Source organism: Pongo abelii, chromosome 17, assembly GCF_028885655.2.
Source record: "Pongo abelii isolate AG06213 chromosome 17, NHGRI_mPonAbe1-v2.0_pri, whole genome shotgun sequence".
NCBI classification, from domain to species: domain Eukaryota; kingdom Metazoa; phylum Chordata; class Mammalia; order Primates; family Hominidae; genus Pongo; species Pongo abelii.
Window position 1 is genome coordinate 47,028,522 of NC_072002.2, and position 26,440 is coordinate 47,054,961.

The 26,440-nt window shown below is 38.7% G+C and overlaps 1 protein-coding gene across 3 annotated transcripts in view; it reads right to left on the reverse strand.

Moving 5' to 3' along the window:
* KLHL14 (kelch like family member 14) overlaps positions 1–26,440 on the reverse strand; it is a 103,722-nt gene that overhangs the window by 61,240 nt on the left and 16,042 nt on the right. For all 3 annotated transcript variants that reach the window (XM_024235967.3, XM_054537774.2, XM_054537775.2), the window contains exon 3: positions 11,254–11,375. In XM_024235967.3, the coding sequence (XP_024091735.1) occupies positions 11,254–11,375 (122 nt within the window). The remainder of the gene's footprint in view (positions 1–11,253; positions 11,376–26,440) is intronic.

Here is a 26,440-nt window from a genome sequence, read left to right on the forward strand (position 1 = left end):
ATTAAAAACATATAATGAAAGTGAAAGTGATACATCATTGCCTTAGCAGTAGGGTTTTCTGAAAGTGCTTTACGGTTCTCAACATAAAAATGTGCGAACATTTTGGTCTTTGAAACTCACAAAGATTATTGTTCTAGCTAAATAACTAGAATTCAATCTCAATTTTTTAAAAAACAAATTAAGACTTAATGACCAAGTAAGGCAGTTCGGTAGGATTAATAATTAGAACATGCTGTGAGGAGCGGTCGTCTGCTTTGACAACCAGACACAGAGGTATGAAAGTGTCTGCTCAGCACTCCCCTTTCACAAAACCATCCTTAATCCCAGCTAAATGTGGCCAGGTCCTTAAGGTATCAGCACAACTCTTTGCTCCATTGGAAACACTTAATGAATAGAAAGGTTTGACTGTAGAGTAATCATACACTCCCTAGCAATGGAGTCAATTTATGTATGATCCACAAAACCAAAAATTCTAAGTGGCTGGCTATTCCTAAAATGTAGGTTTAGTTAATGATGTCACCATAGAGTCATCTCATGGATTTGAAAAGAAACAGTTTACTTATTTGTACTTTGCCTTCATTACGTCTTTATTTTGATGGGGATATGTACACATAATAATTGCTGGCCAAAATTATCTTTTTATTTGTTTTGTTGTTGTTGTCATGTTGAAAGTCATTTAGGGCTATTGTCCTTAGCAAACTAATGCAGGAGCAGAAAACCAAATACTGCACGTTCTCTCTTATAAGTGGGAGCTAAATGATAAAAACTTATGAACACAAAGAAGGAAACAACAGACACTGGGGTCTACTTGAGGGGGAGGGTGGGAAGAGGGAGAGAAACAGAAAAGATAGCTATTGGGTACTGAGCTTAATACCTGAGTGATGTAATAATATGTACTATGACATGTGTTTATATATGTAACAAACCTTCACATGTACCCCCAAAGCTAAAATAAAAATTGAAAAAAAGTCATTTCAACTGTTTTTTTTTAATGAGGTCTCTCTAAATGTTGAAAACCATCCTGTCCTATGAGATCTATGTGTGTATATCTATATAAATAATTTATATATATACATATTTGCATAACTATATTTTAGATGTATAATAGTTGACGTACAATAAATACTAGAAACAATGACAATTGTATAAACTCAGACATATTAAACCTATCTGAGGGAAATCAGACTTTTAAAAATTCACTCCAAATGCATTATAATAATATTTAGAGTGTTTTTCTAAACTTCCTTTTAATAGAAATCGTTTTGGCTGGGCGTGGTGGCTTACACCTGTAATCCCAGCACTTTGGGAAGCCAAGGCGGGTGGATCACCTGAGGTCAGGAGTTCAAGACCAGCTTGGCCAACATGGCAAAACCCCATCTCCACTAAAAATACAAAAATTAGCCAGGCGTGGTGGCACATGCCTGTAGTCCCAGCTACTCGGGAGGCTGAGGCAGGAGAACTGCTTGAACCCAGGAGGTGGAGGTTGCAATGAGTTGAGATTGTGCCACTGCATTCCTGCCTGAGAGACAGAGCAAGACTCCATTTCAAAAAAATGAAAAAAGAAATGGTTTTATATCCTGGTAATGAATATCATTCCTGACAATAAAGTCCTATGTAGGAAGTGATAGAAAGATACATAGAACAATTGTATTCTGACTAATAACTTCCCCTCACAGGAGAAGTGAGAATATTTTGCATGTGACAAGAAGAGTGAAACAAGTATTTGGGAACATAGGGTGCACTGTTGTAAACATTAGGGGCTAGTAAATATTTTGATTATCCACCTTCTGAGATCTTGGGAGGATTGCACTTTTCCAGCCACTTTGAAATTAGATGTGGCTGAGCAATTTGTTTCTGCTGATACACCATGTTATTCAGGGCAGAAATTTCAAGAGTCAGTGTGACGTTTCCTCTTGTCTGCCAAGAAAATGGTGATATGTCAAATAGTGGAGTCTATCAACCTGAGGACTAGAATGAGAAGATGTGGAACAGGCTCCCAGTTAACCTACCATAGACATGTGACATGAAAAGAAATAACTACTTACATAAACCACTAAGATTTGGGATTGTTGTCACCACCTAACCTGACTGATACAGGTGCTGGTACCAAGAAGGTCCAGTGGCTGATAAGGAAACTGAGATGGAAGAGTGAAAAGATAGAAATGGATATCATGGTGAGAAAAATCACTGGGTACAACTGTTATTTGCTCTTACTTGGAAGGCTAATCAGTTATTTAATGAACTTCTAACTCCAAGGGAAGAGGTTGAAAACAGAATGCTGATTGTATGTGTTGGTTGCTGTTGGCTGGACTTGGCAAGATTTACAAAAAAGAGATGACCTCAGAAAAAGCTGGCCCATTTATGAGCAGTATTGAAAGGAAACAGAGTCCAGAAGTCTAGGGTGTGTAGCCTTTGAAGACTGATGTTTTTCAATTTCATCTGGTAAGGTAAGTTAAAACTCAGCTTAGTGGAGAGAAAAAATTAAAGGTGTGACTTTCACAGTACTTTCACTGAGCTGGGATGTCTTAGAAGAAAGTTCCAATTAAGGCTGAGACAACCACCAGTAAATTCTAAAAATTCAGAGAAAAGAGTGAAAAGGAAACTTTCCCACTGAAGTCTTATAGATACAGAAATATAAAGAGTATTAGATGGTGGTGGTGTGTGTGTGAGAGAGAGACAGAGAGAGAGAAAGAGAGAAGACGAGAGAGAGAGAGAAGGACACAAGAAAACAAAGGAAAAAGCAATCTGAGAAGTTTATCAGAAAAGAAATGTAGCATGGTCACCAGCCTTGGAGTAGCTGGAAACATAAGAAAACAGCTAAGTTTTCTTGAGAGTTAATTGCTGAAAGAACTGCCAGCCTTGAGTAAAAGAAGCTGTTGACAATTTGATACCTAAAACCACTATGGTCCTCTACATGTTCATAGACATGGAATGAACTTAGAAAACTCTTCCGCTCCCAGGAAGAGCATATTCATCAGGGTCACTTCAGACACGGCCAATGAAGATAACGGGAAAAGAAGGATCTCCCATAGGGAGAAGCAGGGGGCATGGGAGAACAAAAAAAAAAATAATGAACAGAATTGGGCAGGACCCTAATCAAGGAACACAATCCACCTCTTGGATAGGTGCCCTTCAAAATGTCTATTTGGTAGAATTGCTAAATTGCTACAGTCTTTCCAAATGAACGTGTTTACTGGGGTGATCCTGTCCCTATTCCATCACGGTGCATTATGTGTGAGGGACCAGATAATTTCTCTTTAGTTTATTCATTCCGGGTCAAGAGGAGTCTCAAATCAGCTTGATGTTGGGATGACTATTCTTTTCACCCAGAGATCCTCCACAATGAGCTTGATGATTTTGGGTAATCTCCCCTTGGAGGAGAGGTGAGAGTGCTTTGAGCACAGCAGAAGAATACACTGAATATTTGATGTCTAGTAGTATAATTATGATAGTCACATTGTGTTGTTTGAAAATTCTCTGGTTTTCCTCCTTCTGAACGCTGGTGAGCTTGCACTTTCCTGCTTCCCTGAAATGGGGTGTGGTCCTGTGACTGAGAAGAAATGATATATGTCACTTTTAATCACCAGTGCAAGACACTGCAGCTCTTTCTTCTCCTTGCTGCATCCATGATGGAAATGCATGTCAAGATGGAGCCCCCACATGCCTGGATCCCTGAATGACTCTGTGGAGCAGATGCCCTCTATCAACCTGTGTTGGACATGTAGAATAAGCAAGAAATCATTTTCTCTTGTCAGTTTAAGCTCCCGAGACTTTTGGAGTTATTACCGCAGCATAATCTAGTTCATCCTGACTGATACATGTAAACTTCATGCTAGACATAGAGATTTCATTCTGAATCCAAGTGTGTCTTCTTTCTCAAACTTTAGATGAGCAGAAGATAAGATTCAATATTTTGGTTTTCTTTATTTTGTTAAAAAATAATGCAAAGTTAGCAAAAATAGAATAAAAATGTATTGAGGAACAACTCTATTCGAGATCCTGAGCCTGGACATTTATGTGTATTATCTTATCTAATTCTCACAATAACCCTGTGAGGTGAGTATAATTATCCTTAATTTGCAGATAAGATTAAAAAATCAGAGAGTAAGCAGTTTCCCAAAGTCACATGGTCAACACATATCTTGTGTGCATTTCAATTCAGGTCTATCTGTCTCTAAAGATGTTACTCTGTGTGTGTGTGTGTGTGTGTGTGTGTGTCTGTGTGTCTGTGTGTGCGTGTGTACATGCTGTTTCATCTTTGATGCTATGTTGCTTCCAAGACACAGTTAAAAATGTCAAAAAGTTGCATTGAATTGTGGCCTGTCCATAATCTTAAATGCAAATTTTGTCACACATCATAATTTGCAGTTTAGTCCATAAACCAAGATTATATTATTGACCTCTAAGAGTAGGTTATTATTTCAATTAGCCTATTCTAGCTCTATTCTATGAACATGGTACTAACTCAAGTACATTGGATCCATTTAGATTTTCATGGGTGAAATGGGTCAGCACAGATTAAATTCCATTCATCTGCTTGGACTTCTTGACTAACAGCACTTTTTGGTGAGATGAATTGGTGTGAGATCTGGAGCAGCACAGTTTGATGGAAATACAGATACCAGTGTTCTATTCCTTACCCTGCCATTAAATCACTGTGTGACCCTAGATATATAGCACCTCCTCTCTTTGCATAACTTAAAGTAAAAGCCAAAATGAAAAAACTGTGAGCCTGCTATTGAAGTTCCTGTATGGCCTGGTCTCTGCCAGTGTCTTTAGCCACATCTCCTATCTGTTTCCCCCTCACTCTTTGAATTCAGCCATGCACCTTTTTGCAGCATCTTTGCCTTTACTGTTAACTAACCTGGAGCAATCTTATCTCACATCTTCACCTGGGCACTGCCTAACTCCTTCTTATCCTTCAGTTGTCAGTGCAAATGCCATTTCTTTAGTAATATTCCCCATGACTCCTTGATTAGATCAGGACTCTCCACTGCCAAATCTTATATATTTTATACCCTTCTCTCAGAGCACTATCATATTTTCTTCTTATATATTGCTACCTGGGATTATTTATTAATGCTGGTTTCCCTCTCTAAACTATTAACATGGTGATACTTGTTTTGGCTCAGCGTGGTATCCTCTGTGCTTAGCACAATCTCTGTTACATAGAAGATACCAAGTATATTTGTTAAATGAATGAAAAGAGTGTGTAAAATGAGAGGGTTGGGCATGGAGATCATTTAATCTTTCAGTACTTACATTCAATGGTTTGCCAGGCTTAGTCTATAATTTGCCCAGCAATGACACACAACAAATTTAAACAGACCGCATGACTCATACCTCCTTCATTTCAGATTCAGTAGCACATACCACAGCTTGTGTCTAAAGAAGGTATCAGAATTATTTGTACACATACTGTTCTCTGGAGAAAAAACAATTGCTATATTCAAGAGAGGTATAAGCCAGAAATAAATGAGAGATGACCAAAGAAGGTCAACCAGTTTTTCTAGGTACCCAGCTTCCTTGAAATACAGTATTTGGAGTGACCACCACACATATTTTCTTAAAAATCTATGAAAAATCCACTAATGCACTGGTGCATGAATACACAGTAGCAAATAATTCAAGATATATAGCAATGTGCAGCCATGTATCTCAAATTAGAATTGAGCTCATTGAAGGTAAAATTAGATGCTAACATATTTAAAAAGTCCAAACACAATTGTCTCTCCTTCTTTGTCCAAAGCCATGGAAACGATTGCTCCATGCACTGAAACAAAAAATTCCAAGCTAAGAGAGACCAACTGCTATGATATTGTATATAATATTTAGATCACTGTTTTTTCAGTAACACTGAAAATAAAAATGAGAGGGGTATCCCTACTTGCAATTCTTAATTCTTGGACCTGTCTTGATAATTCCTTGAAATAGTCTCCATGTGATATGGTTCTTGGTTAATTCTGTAGCCGCATTGCTTACTAGTCTAACTTCAGATTTTCCTACAGATACACAAATTTATTTCAGTTGCCAAAAGACACTATACTCCCTCTTGTCTTTTGGCATTCTCAATACTGGGTGGTCTTACTAAAATACTTCCCTATCTACCTTTTGCCTAGGTAATTCCTACCCATTTTTTCAGAGTTACAGATGGTCACTTCTAGGAAAGCTTTCCTAGCCTCTCATGTTTACTTTAGGGGCTCATTTTTGTGTTCCCATAGCACCCTAGAATTTCTCTATGTGTCTCTTAGCACCCTGTATTATAATTACTTCCTTAGGTTATTGAGAGGAGAGATTATCTTATGCATGTTCTATCCTACCATCCAACACAGAGTGGGTATTCAATAATTGCTTATTACATAAAGGAATGAGGTCTATAAATAAGTCTAAATTCTTCCTAGGCATTTTCAGAGTCGTTCAAAAGTACCTCATTGTTTTCTGAAGTTCTCCTGCAATGAGAAACACACTATCTATGAACCCTACCTACCTGTCTAGAAATAACATTAAATTAAATGGTTTGTGGGTTTTAGTTCTTGGTAATAAAGATAATATGAATAAAGGAAACCCACAGGTACAATGCCCTTAATTTAACTTACATTTTATTTTCTTCAAAACAAATAATGATAAATGATTATTAGGTTTTGACTAATTTTACTTTCCTCCCTTTATATCCTTAGGGAACAGAATGAACTGAAATCAAGAAACAGAAGGGCCAAGGAAAGAAGTCCATTTGAATGTATCAACATGCAGGTTTATTAATTATTCCCTGAATAATCAACAACTAAACCATTCTGCATTGCTTGGCTATTGAATATGATCAAACCTATATTTATCATTTGGAACTGAAGTTCAATGTCTTATACAAGCTTTGTTCGCTCATGACTATTCCGTCACCATTTATAGAAAGTATATTTTTTCAAAAGTGTGAAGAATCCACCAGCTTTCTGATCTTTGTGACTCCTCTTAAAGAAATAAATAACAACCAGACACAGGACCCCTCCTATCTGGATGGGATCAAGTTAAATGTCATCCGTGGGCCAGAGGAGACAACCTAGGAAACCACCACCCAACAGTTTCCTTTATTTTCCATGACTGAACACTAGAAAATTCCCAAATCCTTCCACTACAAAGAGAAAAGAGTTGTAAATCAACAGAAGGGAAGAGAAACAAAAGGCATTTCCTCTACCTTTAACAAAGGGAACTTAGAGTTATCAAGAGAAGGAACACGCCTTTCTACTTAGCTCCATAATTTTCATTCTAATGTTATTAAAAAGAAGTTATCATTGGTACATGGAAGGATAAATCTATATTTTAAAGTCCCTTTTTTCTGTTGTTGGTCACAAAACGCAACAAAGAAGCATCTAATAAATAGAATCTCTTATTTGAAACATTGGAAAAAGGATGCCAGCTCCTGGAAAATACCTTGCCCATCAGTAAAGAAATTGGTCCACAGGGAATAAAAATGGAATGGAGAGCTCTCCAATGCTGCCCTATGGGGAGAAATAAAAGGGGTCTCCACATGTGGACTTCATAAAAACTTTGATATATAAGAAATCTGTTATCAAAAGTACACGGTAGCCCCAGAAATTGTTCTGTTTAATCTTTGCACAGAGGATTTAGGGCCTGCAAAGTGCAAGAGGCATGATTTTTGCATTGGCCGTTTTAGTATTCATGTCTCCCGTACTGCTTTCTAATAAGTTAAGATGAAATGGGAGACTGCGTGCAGGAGTGAGAGATGCAAGAAAAGCAGTGCTGAGAAATAAAGATGAACAAAAGTGCATCTTGACTTCCCTTTTAACAGGCGAGAGAACAACAATGCCAAACTTATAATGTTATTACTTAACACTTCACATTTACAAAAAGACGTCGCAGTCATTTTTACGTTATTTCTCAATACTTTTCTGATAGAGGCTTTTCTTATAATCAGTTTTTATAATGATATATGAAATGATTTTTCCGAAAAGGAAGATGAACATGCAGTCTGTGCCAGCATGTTACCAAAACAATCTTTTTGGTGAGAATAATTGTTTCCTTTACTGTTTGGGTAGGCCAAACAACTGGTTGGCCGGCTATTTGAATATTGTTTTCTTTGTGTTATATAGACCCACTTTTTCACTCCTACTCCCCTCCACTCCATTCAACTCACTATTACTTAAGTGTACCCCTTACATTGTATTTCTGAAATATAAATAACATAACAGGATAAGATCTAAAGAAAACTAGCCTTCCTCTTAATTCTTCTGTGATATATGGTGTGTAAATGGAGTGGTACCCATGAGTGAGTATCTGTGCACCTGCCTGTAGGCTGGCCTCTTTCTAGGAGGAGTATGTCTGTGAGGCACACTGAGAAATGTTTGCTCAACATAAGTGGGCAAAGTATGCTGAGATTCAGAAACTCCATCTACCTCATGTTTTAGGTATCTGCTAGTTAATTTGTTAGTTTGCATGGAGAAAGTCATTCAATAAATAAGTAGACCCCAAACCAGGGGACTGTCTCCTACCTTTAACTGTCATCGTCACCTCCATGACAAATTAGTTTGGTATTTCTTCTGGGGCAAAAGAATGGCAGTGGAAAGTTCTCCAGTCCCTTAGGTTTTATTAGATTTGGGAAGAATCTGGGATTCTGATGAGAAAGATTTCTTCATTTATTATTAGATGGCCCAAAGCATAGCAATCTGTCAGTTGCCTTTTTCTGTTTTGTAGAATAAGATATCTTAACAAAAAAAAAACCCAGCAGAAATTATCTAGGTAAACTTTCTACATTTCTTCAACAAATGTAAAAAACATGCCTTTACTTGGAGCCATATAGTCATAGTCTAGCAGGTAATAAACTATATATTTTTAAGTACAAGTCCCAGTGAAATGAACATTGTTAAGTAGAGTAAACATTTATTTCAAAGCCATAAGTATGTCTGAGTATAGAAAAAGGGTTCAAGATCTTTAAATATGTTCCCATTATAAGAGCTTTACACACACACACACACACACACACACACACACACACATTTATTTCCTTCAATTTCAAATCCAATAAATAGAGTCAATAGATACCCTTTTCTCTTCTTAATCTATAGATTATTAAATCTAACATATGAAAACTATGGAGAATATGCTCCCTACTCCGGGGCAGTGGGTTGAAGTGGTATGTCTGTTGCAGTGTTACTTGTCTGCATGGAGAGCTTGCATTGATTGACTGATGCCTCTAGGTATAAAGGTACAGTCCTTATGCTAATGTTGATAGTGATGTTACAGTAATAGCAATAGTACCTGCAATTTTTTGAGTGCATTCTATGTGCTAGATGATTTATAAACACAATTTTTATTTTAAAAATACTACAGAGACTTTCACAAAATTAAGAAACCATGACTCCAAATATTTATATGATTTTCTCAAGGTCCTGGATCTGGGTTTGCAACCAAGTCTGTCTGATTCAAAGTTCATGTTTTCTTCCTACATCCCTCCAAGCAGAGAGTTAATTCAGGCAATGTGAAAACTTGAAGTAAGGTGACCGTATGTTCCAGTCTATACCTGTTGTCCTGCCATAATTAATAGATTCCCCTTTCATGCTCGAAAATGGCCCAGTGTGGACAATGTTTAACAATCAACCTATCTTTGAGCAAGGTTTAAAATCCACATAAGACTTTTCTAAGGTATTGTTCACAATGCTTTGATTAATCTTTTTGTCTTTACTGAAGGGTGTCAAACAAGTAACAAATTGGACCTAGCTTGGTGTATTTGGGAAAACAAATGGATTTGTGAATGAATATCATTTACTGGTTGGGTGTATTATCACTCTGTTATCTCTCTTTGAGAATCTTTTGTCCTTCCTCTTTTCTCTCTCCTCCTCCTAGTCTCCACGTTTCTTTCTATGCAGGCTTTCACTATTGGTCAAGTATTAAAAAATAAATTCCTTGGTTTTGCTTTAGCTTTTGTTTCTGACGAACCTTTAAAATTCAGCCTGGCCACTCACTCAGATGTTTAAACCACTGTTAATGGTATTTTTGTCAAAAGAGAAATAAAAATCATTTTAAGACATCACTAACTTATTTTTCTTTCTTTCTTCTCCTTAATCTCGCTGCTACTATTCCACTACTTCTTTACTACAACCGTAGCGCATTGGTGTCCAGGGAGCTTTCTTGTTGCAGTTCCTGGACAATGCTACTGCAGGTTTCGCTGGGGGACGCCAGCTCCAAAATGTATTATTTCAAGCACCACCACACATGTCTCTGCTCCTCTTCTGCCTTTATGGGTAAACTGTTGTCCAGTTTCTATTATTTTAAAGGGCTTTCAGGAAGAGGACAGGAAACGATTTTTGAAAAATAAACATGATAAAATATATAACTGTTAAGACACATGCAATAAGAAAATCTAACATTCACTTTTGTTGGTTTCAAATGTATGGCTTTGATTTATGGATTAAAATTGCTATTGCTCATTTATTATTTTATCTATACAGCTCTGGGCAATTTTGACAGTTAAAATTTAGTTTTATTGACCAGTGCAGCCACTGTGCCCACGAGGGGACTGGTGCATACAGCCTGCTGCACTCAAGAAACGATGATTTTTGATTCCATGAGTGAGTCCGATTGGGAATCATAACCGATATAACAATAAGTTCCAAATCTCAGTGCCCAAGGAAAGAGGTTTGCTGTAAAACACAATCGCCCTTTAAGAAGGGGAGGAGAAGAATCCTGGGTAGAAGCTTGCAAGCACAATTTCATGCAGCTGGAATAGGCCACAAATATATCTGTCCATTCAAACTATGCAGCAGTATAAGGGGACATTTCTCTAAAGACCCAGTTCCACAGACTAAATATTAATGAGCAAAAATGCCTAAAAAGCAAAATGAATGTTACTTACAGAGACAATGAACTAAACAACCATTCTGATGTGAGAACATTTACTAGTGAGTGCCACAAACCAACCTTTTGCTTTCCAATGAACAACAACAAAAAAAACAGAAGAATTTTGGGGGGAAGATCTTTGCTCCTCCCCCGCACCCTCCATTGCAGCACATACAGAAACGTAAACCACTACAGTGATTTTAGGCTAGGCCTACTCAACTACCAAATTGGCCACCTCTGCAATGTTAATTTAGTCTTTTACTCTAAATCCCCCATGATACATAAACAAACCTCCAAAGGGGAACAAATCAATAAAATGTCTAATTTGATTAACCATGTTTTCAAATTCATCAAGACAGCTCTAACCTGAAATAAATAGGTGAGTGAATAAATAAATAATGCACTCACTTGTGAGTATTTTCCACGTCTTCTTTTCATCGTCGTAATACTGAACCAAATTGCTGGGGAGCCGGTCCGGTCCAGGAGGCAGTCCTCCAACCAATAACAGCATTTTCTTGTTAGAGCGAATTCTTCACCCAAAACAAAAGAGGAGATGAATAACCACATTATTGTAGAGTCTTTTTAGTGGCAACAAAATCATAACCATCAAAGAATGTTCCTTGCTTGCAGATATCTATTTCATTTTTTCCTGTTTCTTCCCCCATTCATGTCTCAACAATTTTTTTGAACCAAGCAGAAAAATGATCAGAAGAGCCGCACATCCCCATACTCATAGAATAATAAGCTCCCTTTATGCAATTTGTTAGAGGTTCATTCTAGAACGACCTTTTTCTTATATTATCCCTTTAAATCATCACTCTTTACAGCTGAGTACACATGAAATGCTCTGGAGTTGTACTAAGGTTAAGCATTAAAGTTGCATGTCAAAAATCGTATTAGTCAAAATCATTATTATAAGCCATTCTCCACTCAAAGAACCTTGAAAAAATTAAGGTTATGCAGGGAGTTTGTGAGCCAACTCTTTAATCACCCAGGGAACTTCAAATACCAGTTTGGTACAATTAGTAGCACAGGGCTAACTGGGTGGGTTAACCAGTTTGAACATGAATTTTTTTGTTTGTTTAATTTAGCTTAGACTTCTGCCTTCTTCCCCTTCCCCCATTCCCAGCTCATCCTCCCCTCTGCTCTCCCACTGTGCACCACTGGCGATATAGCAGCACCAATTGGTAAAAATGAGACTGTGATGTTGTTGTGAGCCTCCCCAGAGTGGAGCCCTGCCAATGCTTGCCACTGATCCAGCGGCATGAACCTGCTCAACTGTGCAAAGTCACTCTAATTCCCTCCCTCTGTTTTTCTACCTTCTCCCCCAGGGGGCAACCACTGAAAGGAGTGACTACCCACCCATCAAGAGCTGGCAATTCGCTGCTATTAACCGTGACTGTGATTCCCAGTCTGCCTGGCAGTTCCTGAGAAAGGCCTGCAATGTCTCATATGCAGTAAAAACTGTAAGATGCACCCTGGCCAGCACACTCGACCTGATGGATGTACAATCCTCAGGAACAGCAATGGATTGAGCACACTTGTGATTGAAGCAGGGAGAGGAGGCCCAGACCCCTACAAAGGGCCTGCTGATTTAACAGTCACTTTACATGTAATTGAACTTTTCATGTACCTGAAAGGCTCAAGGTGGTGGTGGAGAAATGGAACAACAATGATTGAAGGAAAGAAGTCAAAAAATACAAAAGGATTCCTCTTAGTGATGATCAAAAGCCCACGGCGTGGCTCTGAATCTATGATTACATATTCAGCTCATTCTGATTCAAGAATGCTTGGCAAAGTATGCCCTTGTGGAGTAGCATTGTTTGTTGGTTAAGAACCTAACATTCGGAGAGTTAACTTAATACAGTTAATGACATCTCCATGTGAAGGAAGAGAACAAGAGAATTCCTTTGATGAAACTCTGGTGCCATTGAATGCATTATTATGCCTCAGTGGGAAAAATACCTTCTGGAGAACTGCCCATAGTAGACACTCATAGATAGAGGGAGCTGTACTTACAGAGGAATGAGTAATGTGATGGCAACTTGCAGTGTTAATTTTGCCACTCTGTGGATATAGTTGAGCCAAAAGGAAAACAAACAAACCCAAACTCTGAATTTGAAGTACCTTCGAACTGTACCCATATGCCTTATAGACTAGTAGTTGGCAAATAGAATACAACAGCAAAGAGCCCCCATACTTGGAGGATTTCAGTGATTGGGGTGTTTTTGCAAGAGGGGTTAAGAAAAAGGTACCCTTTTTCTTACCCTTTTTTACAGTGCAGTCAGTACCTCTCTTTCATTTGGAAAACATACATACATAATTCACATGCTATATAATCTCCTAAATGCATGGCCACAGAGCTGATATATGACCATTTTTTTCTTATTGTAGTTTTTAGCCCAAATAATCAACCACTCTGTGTGTGTAAGGGAAGTCAAGATGAAAACAAATACTCTTTTTAGGTTGCTGCAAATGACCATGTGTAGACAGACCTGTTCAACTGGAAGTCACGATTCTGTGACTGTCCTAACATCCCTCGTCCACATGCCGCTAGACTGCAGTTGGGGGTAAATCAATATCAACAGGATAGACACAGAGGAAAGAACTCATTGAAGTGGCGGTTGTGACAAAAGCAACATAATTAAATAAATTTTAGTATATAAATAAATTAACTGCTTAAAACATGTGTTTAATGGGGCCCGGTGTGGTGGCTCATGCCTGTAATCCCAGCACTTTGGGAGGCCAAAGCAGGCAGATCACCTGAGGTCAGAAGTTCGAGACCAGCCTAATCAACATGATGAAACCCCGTCTCTACTAAAAACACAAAAAATTAGCCAGGTGTGGCGGCAGGCACCTGTAATCCCAGCTACTTGGGAGGCTGAGACAAGAGAATCTCTTGAACCTAGGAGGCAGAGGTGGCAGTGGGCTGAGATTTTGTCATTACACTCCAGCCTGGACAAAAAGAGTGAAACTCCATGTCAAAAAAAAAAAAAAAAAAAAAAAATTAGCTAGGTGTGGTGGCACATGCTTGTAATCCCAGCTACTTGGGAAGCTGAGGCAGGAGAATCGCTTGAACTCGGGAGGCAGAGGTTGCGGTGAGCTGAGATCATGCCATTGCACTCCAACCTGGGCAACAAGAACAAAACTCTATCTCAAAAAAAAAAAATGTGTTTAATGGATGGCAAAGGGAGATGAATGCATGGCTCACACATGTTTGTAAGGTCATTTCATTCATTGATAAGAGGAACTTCCCTAGACAAGTTACACTGGTGATTCTCCACCCTGATTTAGATGGACTATCTCTGCTGATAAGGAGAGGATCTAGTGTCTTTGTTCTCTCTGCCCAAATTGCCAGCCATTGCCATCTGTCCTCTAAGAACTGGACTGACTACCAATACAAAAGCCAGTGAACAGGGGGCAAATGGTAACACCCTCCACCCCTGCCAACAGTGACATGATTCAAGGGCTAGCTAGCAAAGAGCAATGAAAGATTCCACATAACTAAGGTAAATCTCTAAGTGACTCAGGCCTCTGCAGAGACTGTAATAAAGAATTGTGTGGAGGAAAAGGAAATCCCACTTACCCTGAATGGCTGTGTGTTTTCTACAAAGGGGCAGTGCTTTGAAGCCATTATTATATAATGGCTTTCTTAGTGAATCAAGATGCCTTCCAAATCTTTTGCATTGTTATATTTACATCATCATTCATTCAATTTGTCATGACATTTTACTTATTTTTTCTCTAAATCTTGTGTTATTCAGTTTTCCAAGCCAGTATCAATATTATTTAATTCTAAATAAAACTTGAAGCTCTACTTTGTGAAGATGAACCAAATTGAAACCCAAAATAGGATAAAACATGTAAGAAGTTGGATCATACAGAGGAAAGAACACATCAAGAAACAAAACACATTTGAACGGTTTTCTCACTATTTTCTCCATTGACTCTCAAAATAGTTCAACGTGGTAGGTATAACTCTCCATTTTACAGAGAGGAGAGAAAGTTCCCATAGCTGTTATAAGGAGGTACACATTTGGACATTACAGAAAACTAAGAAGATTTCTGAATCCAAATAAAGAAACCTAATAGAGATTACTTTACATTTCTTATTGCTTAAGAATAATACAAATGAGAATAACCATCACATATTTTACTTTGATATAAATGCAATGTCAACTATTCAATTACTCCTAGAAAGCAATACACGTGAATAATTCCTGTGGAAAAGCTTCCATTCTTTTTACAATGTGCAATTATAATAGTGACAATGACAATAACGACAGTTAATAATGAATGCGTATTGAACACTGAACTTCTGATTATCATACTATTTATTTGATGTGTGTGAACTTCAATTTGAAAACACGATAAAAAAAGATACCTGTGAATTAGTAAAGTAAAATTAAGAGAAGCTGAATTAACTGTGCTGAAGGAGGTTTTAATTATTCTTTTTCAAATAATTCCAGCAGAGCTTTACAGGTTTAATTTTACATTAGTCAAAATTTATAAATGTAGCCTCATTGCAATCTCTAGAGCTTCTTCTCATGGCAACATACTATACTTTTTAGAAGCTCTTTACATAGGGAACCAATTTAGCTCAAATTAATATATTCTCTTCATACCTTTTATTATTTTCAAATACTCCTTTCACTCTTCATTTTACCCATTTTACCCAACCCAGACCAAAGTACGTATTGAAAGACAAGGAATAAAAGAAATGTAAACAAAAAGCTGAGTATATCGTGGTTAATAATATTTGAATGTCTTTGATCTGAGTTCCTTGATTCTTGCATAGAAAAATGTAAGGTTGCAAAGGCGATGGAATCTGAAGGTCTCCTTTGTTCCATCTCAGTAACTGCCCAACATTTACCATGTGTCACATTTGGGTGTGTGTGTGCGCCTGTATGCGTGAGTGCTGGCGTGCATACATACTTTGGTTCCCGGGATGAATGATTGAAGGATGACCTAAACCTCCTGGTGTAAACAAATTTTTCATCATACTGGTGTTCTAAGTACTGTAAAATCTCATTTATTTATATTTCAGTGATTTGGAACTTCAATAATTGGGAAACAGGCCAGATAAAGTTTTCCTTTCCATGATACATGAGAAAAGTTTTCATGAACTAGATTGCAAAAAAACTTTTAACCTATTTAGAAATCAGCTGATATGCTGGCACTTTATAATCACCAATGCACATTTAGGCAAAATTCATTTTACAGATAACAAATAATTCTCATTTATGAAAGAAGATATTCTGCAGTGTTCTAAGAATCATTAATTCATAGAGTTAGAAGAAAACTTTGAGGTAATCTAGTTCAGTGATTCCCAGGCCCTAGCAAGTTACCAGGATCAACTGAAGGCATTAGAAATTTTGGATTCTTAGTATAGATTTTCAGTTCTCGACTCTCAGAGATTACGATTCAATAGGATGAGTCTTAAAAAATCAATGCTGTTTCACAGTCTTCCAGTTGATGCTAATATACAGCCAGACTTGAGGCCACTGACTTGGTCTAGTCCCCTACATAATGTAGAAATCCTTCTAATAGCTTTTTAAACAAGTAATTATTCTTATCTATTTGGAAATTTGAAATGAGTCTTAGGTTTTCAGATACACTCTGTTGTTAAAAGTTGTTGTACAGTTGTGTTAGATATATTTTTTCCTCTTATGCTGAGCTGAAAAACCTACCTAGGTTTTCTAGAGCAGTGGTCCTCAACCTTTTTGGTACCAGGGTCCGGTTTCATGGAAGACAGTTTTTCCATGGACCAGGGGGTTGGTTTCAGGATGATTCAAATGCAGTACATTTATTGTGCACTTTATTTCTATTATTACATTGTAATATATAATAAAACAATTATACAACTCACCATAATGTAGAATCAGTGGGAGCCCTGAGCTTGTTTTCCTGCAACTAGACAGTTCCATCTGGGGGTGATGGGAGACAGTGACACATCATCAGGTATTAGATTCTCATAAGGAGCACACAAGCTAGTTCCCTCACATGTGCAATTCACGTAGGGTTTGCGCTCATATGAGAATCTGATACTGCCACTAATCTGACAGGAGGCAGAGCTCAGGTGGTAATGCAAGTGATAGAGACCAGCTGTAAATACAAACAAAGCTTCACTTGCTTACCCACCACTCACCTCCTGCTGTACGGCCCAGTTCCTAACAGGCCATGGACCAAAGAAAACTGAAGTACTAGTTTTCTTTTAAGGCTTTCTAAAATCACAGTAGTGTTTTAGCAGTCACAGTGCAGTGCTGGGTCCCTGTTCAGCTTCTACTGATTATCAATATCAGTCTTTTTTTTTAAAAAAACAAGTGTTTTCAAGCCAAGTTTTTCCTATCCTATATTTCTTCTAATTAAAATATTTTAAACAGCTATGCCTGACTATTTTTTAACATTTTTTGTCCTTTACTGATTTAGACACTTTGCTTCAATTCGTTTACAGTTAGCAATTGTTAACTGAGTTCCTACTATGTTCCAGGTGGTGTTCTGAGGATTGGAGATAATAATGGGAACAAGAAGAGTAAATTCCCTGTTCATTGTGGTACTTAATTCCACCCTAGTGGGGACATCTATGGAAGCCATCACAATCTTTGAGGCGGAGTAGCCTAGTTGTTAAGGGTGTAGACCTCTTAGCTAAGGTGAGATGCCTGGTTTCAACTGTTGTAAGTGAACGTAGGCTGGCCTTTTTGTCACTCTTATTTTTATTTATTTTTTTGAGATGGAGTCTTGCTCAGTTGCCCAGGCTTCTGGAGTGCAGTGGCGTGATCTCGGCTCACTGCAACCTCTGCCTCCCGGGTTCAAGCAATTTCCGGCTAATTTTTGTATTTTGTATTTTGTATTTTTTAATTTTTTTTTTTTTTTGAGATGGAGTATCGCTCTGTCGCCCAGGCTGGAGTGCAGTGGCGCCATCTCTGCTCACTGCAAGCTCCGCCTCCCGGGTTCACGCCATTCTCCTGCCTCAGCCTCCCGAGTAGCTGGGACTACGGTCGCCCGCCATCACGCCTGGCTAATTTTTTGTATATTTAGTAGAGACTGGGTTTCACCGTCTCCATCTCCTGGCCTGGTGATCCACCCGCCTCGGCCTCCCAAAGTGCTGGGATTACAGGCGTGAGCCACCGCACCAGGGTTTTTTTTTTTTTTTTTTTTTTTTTCTAGTAGAGACAGGGTTTCACCATGTTGACCAGGCTGGTCTCTAACTCCTGACCTCAAGTAATCCCCTGGCCTCGGCCTCCCAAAGTGCTAGGATTACAGGCGTGAGCCACTGGGCCTGGCGTCTTTGCCTCTCTTTAACCTTATTTATAAAATAGGGATAACACTAACAAGACCTAAGACACAGGCATCTTTAATTTTCAGAATTAAAAGACATAATATATGTAAAGCATTTAAAACAGTGCTAAATAAATGCTAATTATCATTACCACCATCATCATCAACAACTTCATAGTTATTGACATCATCATTATCCTCCTCATCCTCATTATCATCAGTATTATCTGTTCCTTTATGTAATCTGCAGGTTTGACAAGCAGGTGGCCTATGCCCCCATCCAAGTTTTATTACTTAAAGATAATAAAGAGTTGTACTTCAATTGTTTTGATATTTTAATTATGCTAACTCATTCTTCCTGAAATGATATTACATCATTGGGATTTTTACTTTAATTCTCTACATAGGGTCTTTGGGAGTTTATGACCATTTTTTGAAACATGGAGATTTGATTGAAAACAACAACAAGAAGCAGTTTTGAAGTAGCAAAGCGATCCAGAGTAGATAATCATTATCCCATCTTTCAGAAGCCAGGTTAATTATAAGTTAAGAGTCATTGGACCTGGATTTAAATCCTCTACCTTTTCTTATGTTTATCTCCTTGGGCTGACTCTAAGCCTCAGTTGCTTCATCTGTAAAGTGGGAATAATGGTATCCTCTTACAAGAATGTTGTAAGGGTTAAATAAAGTCATTTAGGTGTAATAGCAAAATAAATGCCTTCTACTTGTAACCAAAGCCACTCTGTCGAGCCAGTCCCTCCAGCAAATGAAAGGCCCTTTGTGCTGCTGACACCTTGAAAGATGAATGTCTCTGCATACTGAAGGGGGAAATATTGATACTTTCAACATAATCCAGTAGGAAGGGGCTGTGGAAAATGGAAAGAAGTTTTGACTCTTTCCCATGTCCTCCCAATTTCAGTGGACTTTACTAAACTCATGATAGCTTAGTATTGCGTAAAAGCAGTAAATGGGCATTTTCACATCTGGTGGTACAGCAGCAATATATGGGAGTGATTTGGGAGGTAGAAAAGGCCAGGAAAACACAAGCTCCAGGGACTCACAGACATGAGGATGGGTGTGTGAGTCAGTTCAGGCTGCGATAACAAAAATACCATAGACTGCGTGGCTTGAACAACAGAAAATTATTTCTCATAGTTTTGGAGGCTGAAAAGTGCAAGATCAGAGTGCTGGTAGATTCTGTTCCTAGTGAGGGCCCACTTCCCGTTTCTGTTCTCATATGGTGAGGGGGGCAATGAGAGAGAGAGAGAGAGAGACAGAGAGAGAGAGAGAGAGAGAGGAGAGCACATGTGTGTGCTCTCCTCTCTCTTCTTATAAGTCACTAATTCCATCATGAGGGTTCCACCATCATGACCTAATTACCTCCCAAAGGTCCCATATCCAAATACTATCTTACTGGTGATTAGGGTTTCAAGGTATGAATTTTTAAGGGGCAGACCCAAACATTTAGACCATAGCAAAATAGTTTTGGTTTTCCACAGGCCATAGGATTATAGGGATTCATAGCAATTTCTTTACCAGATCTGTTACACCTCCAGCTAAAATCTGGGTTACATAGGAATAAAATATTTATATAGTTCAAAATTGATAAATGATAGCTATTATTATTATGTGTAATTATTAACTTTACAAAGTACTCATTTGAAAACTCATCTTTGGAATTTTGGAGTTTTTATTGCTTAGAAGCCTTGCAGATACCATATGTTACACTGTATATAAATAGCCAGAACTTTGATTGCATAAGCAAGTTTAACAAAAATATAAAACCACTGGACTTCCTACAATGGTATTGACTCAGATCTCATTCATAAAATATAATCTACTTACTCTCTTCGCTGCCAGCTGCCTCTGTTAGGGTAGTCACCAAATCTTAGGATATTCAAGTCACTGAATTTCATGGTATCCTTGACTATTCCATTTTGTTGCTATATTCTATAGTTTCTAGAGCTGTAATATTTCTTAAATCTTTCTCTTCATTCCAGCTGAGCTGCCATCAGCTGGATTCAGCTGGGTTGGTTCTCCCTTGTGCTGTTGTAAAGTGGTAGCCCTGCTTTCTGACCCCCACCCCCATCTACACTACATATTTTGTCAAATGAATTTTAGCAAAGCCAAACATTAGTAACCAATTACATCAGTCCTCTTCTTAAAAACCATTGAATTCCCAATTACCTATCTTATTATAACCTCTCTTTCCTTTCTCTCTTTTTATCTCCTATTAGTAAATGTCTTCCTGGAATTTCATTTGGGGGATAAAAGAGTTTGTGAGTCCAGATCCGGAAAAATGTGAAAGGGGAATTTCAGATGGAAACTGCTCAGATCGTGGGGAGGAAGTAAACAGAGGTAGATCCCTCTACTCCAAGTAATTGGCCTGGCCAGAAGGAGGCGTTGAAAGGCAGCTAGCCTTCCCTAAACTTCCAGCCAGAATGGTACCCAAAACTCCCCCAAGGAGAGCTGCTACCCTTCTCTTAAAATTTTCCAGCGAAGTAAACTCCTTTGAGAGTTTGTTCCAGCTGATTTGCTGTTGTATTTAGGTTTCTTTATCATAGCTGTTCTTGGTAATTACACAGCAGCATTCATCGGAAGAGCCTTTAAATAGACCTGATAATGCCTCTCGGAGGTAGGTAAACACAAAGTATCATTATCCCCATTTAACAGATGAAAGACTAGAGGAAAAGGGGCTTAGGCAGCTTTTCCAGTGCTGCAGGATGGGTTTTATTTTCCTCCATTTCACACAAGAAACATCTCCAGGGTTTTCTCACACAACTCTTCTGTGGCTCTCAGGTATGGCTGAAAATGCCTTACTTCCCAGAGTCTGACTTCGGGCTCCCCCTCTTCCTCACGCACGGAGTCTGGCTATGTGATGACTGGAGAATGGTCAGTCACGTGCCTATTATTTAGTTTTCCTAAGATGGAAGTAACTTTTAAGATTTGTTTGATCATATCATAAAGATAATACATGCTCATTGAAAAAAATTCTGACTATACTTAAAAGCAAGAAGAACTTACTACATAGTAGGTGCTCAATAAATGCTTGTTGTGTAAATGAAGATATGATGAATAAAAGAAGGAATAGAGTCCGACGTAGTGTCTCATGCCTGTAATCCCAGCACTTTGGGAGGCCAAGGTGGGTAGATCACTTGAGGTCAGCAGCTCGAGATCAGCCTGCCCAACATGGTGAAACCCCATCTCTACTAAAAATACAAAAATTAGCTGGGGGTTGTGGCATGTGCCTGTAATCCCAGCTACTCAAGAGGCTGAGGCGGGAGAATCACTTGAACTTGGGAGGTGGAGGTTGCCGTGAGCTGAGGACACGTCACTGCACTCCAGCCTGGGTGACAGAGTGAGACTCCATCTCAAAAAAACAAAACAAAACAAACAAACAAATAACAACAACAAAGAAGGAATAGGTGGGCAGACTAAAAGCCCCATAAGCCCCAAGGATCAGTGGGATTACAAAATCCCACTATCCAGGAGGATGTTATAGATTCTTTATATTCTTTTTTTTTCCTTACTTGTTTCAAGGTTCAGTCAGTGGGGTGGAGGTGTCAAAAGGCAATGGGGAAAAAGGAAAAAGCATATTTCTGAACCACAGGGTGGAAGACTCAGAGAGCCATATATTGGGAAAAGGACATTCATATCAACCAACTCCCAAATCTAAGCTGCTGTTTTTACTATGTACTGCCCTAGACCCTCCACCTTTTATCCCTGTCTGAGCATGTCCAAATAATGAACTTTCTCTTGTTACAGTATCACATTCATCATTTTTCTTTGGATGTCTCTGCTTATCTTTGTTCTTTAGGTCTAGAACCTAAAGAACTTCTATAGAATAGGAGTCTACCATGATAGAGTACAATGTTTACCAAACTTCAGTTATCAGTACAACAGAGGACTTTCATTATTTTTGCCATAGCCACACACTTGGAAATTATTTACTAAATATTTCATTTAAAACTGCTCACTTCAAAAAATCTTCCTTAAAAATCCCAGGCTATTGTAGTGGTTCCCAATGTGGGAACTTTTATAAGCTATCAGAACTTCTCAGGGATTCTGATTCAATGATCTGGGATGGGACCCAGCATCATTTGTGTGTGTGTGTGTGTGTGTGTGTGTGTGTGTGTGTATGTCTTTTAAGCTTTCTCAGTGATTCTATTAATAAGATGCAACCAGTATTGAGAACCATGGTTCCAAGCAATTATATTTACTAAATCATGGGCTTCATGGGTTAATTATTTTATCTCTAACATACATTAAAGTATAAAATACCTAATTATTATAAATGTTAAAATGATTTCTTGTGTACCATCTGAAATTGTCTCACATTCTACCAGTGGCAGATAAATCCCACTTGGGGACGCACTATAAGAAATGGAAGAAACCAGGACTTTAATATCTGAAGCTCTGAAAACCTGTTACATTCCAACTCTGCCACTTCCTGTCTGTGTGACCATGTGAAGATCAACATCTTTGTTGGCTGTTGCTTTACACATTGCAATTTTGATTAGCCATCTTCCCACCCCTTCACTTCTCATCCCGCCCATGTGGCTCACATGGGTCCTCCACAATTCTTCCAGAATGTTACTGTGTCCTCTAGCATGCAGTTAGGGTAGTTGGCTTATGCTTTCGCCACATTCCTCTAGGCACCAAACTTGCAGACTGGCTGGTGATGGCAGAGGCAGATATAACAAAAAAGTCTTAAGACCTTTATCTGAATCCATGAAATGTAGCCCACCCCCACCACCCAAGGCTTAACTCATAAGCCCCAAGGATCAGGACGAGTTTATCTTTATATTATACATAGCACTTGACACTTCATTCTTGGCCCTTTGCTTCATGAGGGACAATGGCTTCCAGCCAAGTTTATACTCACTGCATTTCCCCCTCCTTCTCCACTTCCCAGATTAAAGCTTCCTTTAGTAACTAGGAGCAGTTGAATATCTTCTTTGCTTGATTACCTATATAATCCCTAATTCTAATACCTAGTACTTAGCACCTTTCTTCTGAAGAGCATAAATTGCAATGGAAATAGCATCTCATTAATCCTCCCCACATCCCTGTGAGGAAGTTGCGTGGCAAGCATTAGCTTTCGGACTAATCCTCCTGCCTGCAAGTGGGATGTAGGGTCCTGCTGCTCTCTAGCACAGATGCTTGCTACTGAGCAAGCTGGTGGGGACAACCAATATGTGTGTGACAGGAGAAAGCGCTTCTCTTTGTTCAAGAGGGATGCAGTTCTGTGCAGCCTGTCACAGTGGAGCCATTCAAGCTCTGTATAGCCTAGTGACGAAAGGAGATAAAGCATCACTCTCAGGCTAGTGATGGACTCGTAAGTAATGCCTGCATTTAAACTCCTAATAAAGCCCAATTATTAGACTATGCTGCCTCCTGAGAGCCAATGTCATTACTGAGACTTTGTCCTGTCTTTTTCTTCCTCTCTCCCATCTGGCTGGCTTTTGGAAGAGATAAGAGTGATTTTTTGACCTAAGGAAACTTTGGCACCTGCTGCAGAAGAAAAAGTGCAGAAAGACACCAAGGTCACAAAATAATAATGAAAATTCAAGTTCAGAAGGATGCAACATCTTTCCACTAAAATTATGTATCTGAGAGAGTGAGACATAATGGTAGAAATGAATATTTTGACAGCAACCTGACATTGTGAAGAAAGGAGTTCAGCCATTCAAGATGATGCTGAGAGGGACAACAGCCTCCCGATCTAAAGTCCAATTTCATTCATTACTCTAACTCCAGGGAGAGGTTCCTTGTGGGGAAACTGTGAGGCTCTTTTGGAGGAACTGGAGCCAGCCTCCTGCCAACCAGGCTGTTTCCAGTTGGAGAGTCACTGCAGGAGTGGCCATGCAGGGAGATAGTCAGAAAAGTTAGTAACAAGATAGATTTCTCCAGGCTTCTCCCGGAATATTCATCGTAACAAGTAAGTGTCCATTTTCAAGAAGGGAGTTTCAGCGGATTCCTTCTAAAAGGACTCAACATTTATTTTTAGGGTAAGAAAAATGCTATGAAATCATCCTGGGGTAAAGATAAAGAAGAAGATTATCCTTATTTTTGGGTAGATCTGCAGCAAGGGAGGGAGGCAGGCCATGGCGGGTATGTGTGCTGAGGAGACAATGAGATGTGGCTTGTGGAATCCTGCTTAGGGACACCCTGCTGCTGTGGGTGAAATGGAATCTCTTATCTTCCTCTGCTTTTCCTCTCCCTCCTTGTAGGGAGCCAGTTCTTTCTGTTCTTTGCTGTATCACCAACCCTCGAGGGACTATGGTGCCACAATGAACCCTAGTTCTCCGTGGTGTCTAGGAAGCCCTCCAAGGTCATCCCCTACTGGAAAGGGCATTCACAGAAGCCTCTGAGACCCACCCAATCAGCTAATCTGGAGCAATATTCTTTTCATTATCAGATCTTTGACATGCAGCAACAAATTATTCTGAAAAGTTTACCATATTCTCTGAGGCTGAATTGTGGATGCTATACTGTGTGGCTTGAATTATTCTCTAGTGTAAATTCTCTAGTGTGGTAGGGACCCAAATTTCATCTCTAGGAAATAAATCCCCTAGAATTTGGTAATTACAGCAACTTTCCCTATGACTCATTTCCCTTTTTCTCATATCAATTAATGAAATTTCTTTTAATTTTGCAAAAATTTTTCCCTATCTTTTAAGAAATCACTATCAGTATTTTCTCCTATCTTTTATAGACATGTAGCAAATTCAAAAAACAGAAGCAATTATTTGTTTAGTTCCATGATTTTCAAAATGTGGTCCAAAATCTACTGGTAGCAAAACTACCTATGATGCTTGCTAAACATGCAGGTTCTTGGGACCTCCTTTCAGATCAATTCATTTAGAATCTCTGGGGTGGAGCTATGGAAGATTTATTTTGTTAAAAACTCTATGGTTGATTCTTTAAAAAGCTACTGGTCTAGGCAAGATCTTCTGGAATTGAGGAAAAAGGATCTGAAGTTTTTTTTTCTCTACTAGCTTTACGTTACTGGAAGAGCTATTTATACACTGCTGACTTGGATAACTGTTCAACTGCCTAGATAACTTTGCTTGTATGGATCTAGTTGAAAAGCAACATTTCAGTTAATTTCCCTGTTTTCTAATTTTGTGTCTTAAACTTGGCTTTGTTATGGACTAAACTGTGTTCCCTCCAAATTCATGTGTTGAGGCCCTAACCCCGAAAGTGACTATATTTGGAGATAGAGCTTTTAAGGAGGTAATTAAGGTTAAATGAGATCATAAGGGTGAGGCCCTGATCCAATATGACTGGTGTCCTTATAAGAAGAGGAAGAAACACCAGATCTTTCTCTGCATGTAAGCACAGAGAAAAGGCCATATGGGGATACAGCAGGAAGGCAGCTGTCTACAAACCAGGAAGAGAGGCTCCGCAGAAATCAACCCTGCTGGCACCTTGGTCTTGAACTTCCAACCACCAGAAATTGGAGACAATAAATTTTTGTTAAGGCACTTGGAGACTTTAGGGTTTAGAGATTCCTTCACACACACACACACACACACACACACACATGCAAATGTGAAACACTTTCCAAAAAAACCTTTCTAAGGTGAGATTATTCCTTCTCTTAATAGGTCAAAAGAATGACTGTTTCCTGGAAGTTGGACTGTCAGTTTGATTAAACTGATGGAAGGCTTGAGGGGCTCTTTCCTGCACAAGAGGTGTCCCTTTTCCTGGGATAGATTTTTACCTAGACTACTTGCTGTTCGTTTCATTTGCTGCTCCTTAACCCTGGAAAAATCCCAAATCTTGAATTTATTTAAGTGCCTCAAGGGTGGTGTTTAAATATTTCAGTTTTGCATTGCATGTCTATTTTCTCTTTTCAATTTTGAATACAAGAATGCCAACTGAAGTTTGTCAGGATTCTAGGTGTTCTGAAGTGACTGTCTAGAATTAGATACCTTCTCTACATGACTAGAACTTCTGCCAAGAGAAGAAGATATCTTCTAAAGACAAAAACATGTGACTAATTTCTAGAGGTTTTCTGCATTCTTGGGATTTGTTGAAAATGCATTCTAAAACCTGTGAAATTATCACATACTTTTGATAATACCTTGTCTCCCTGAAATATAAAGAAACCCACACTATGATCCCTACCATCTTGCACTCAGAGCTGTCATAGTGGCTCAGTCTTCTTTCTTATGTATCAAAGATGTAAATCTTTTCAGAGAAAGCAAGAATTTGATTGTTCATGAAGATACATAATCAAAATAGAAATTGTTCTATCCAGCAGCATAAACATTAAGCCCAAGAAACAATTTGTTGGCCAGTCTTCCAT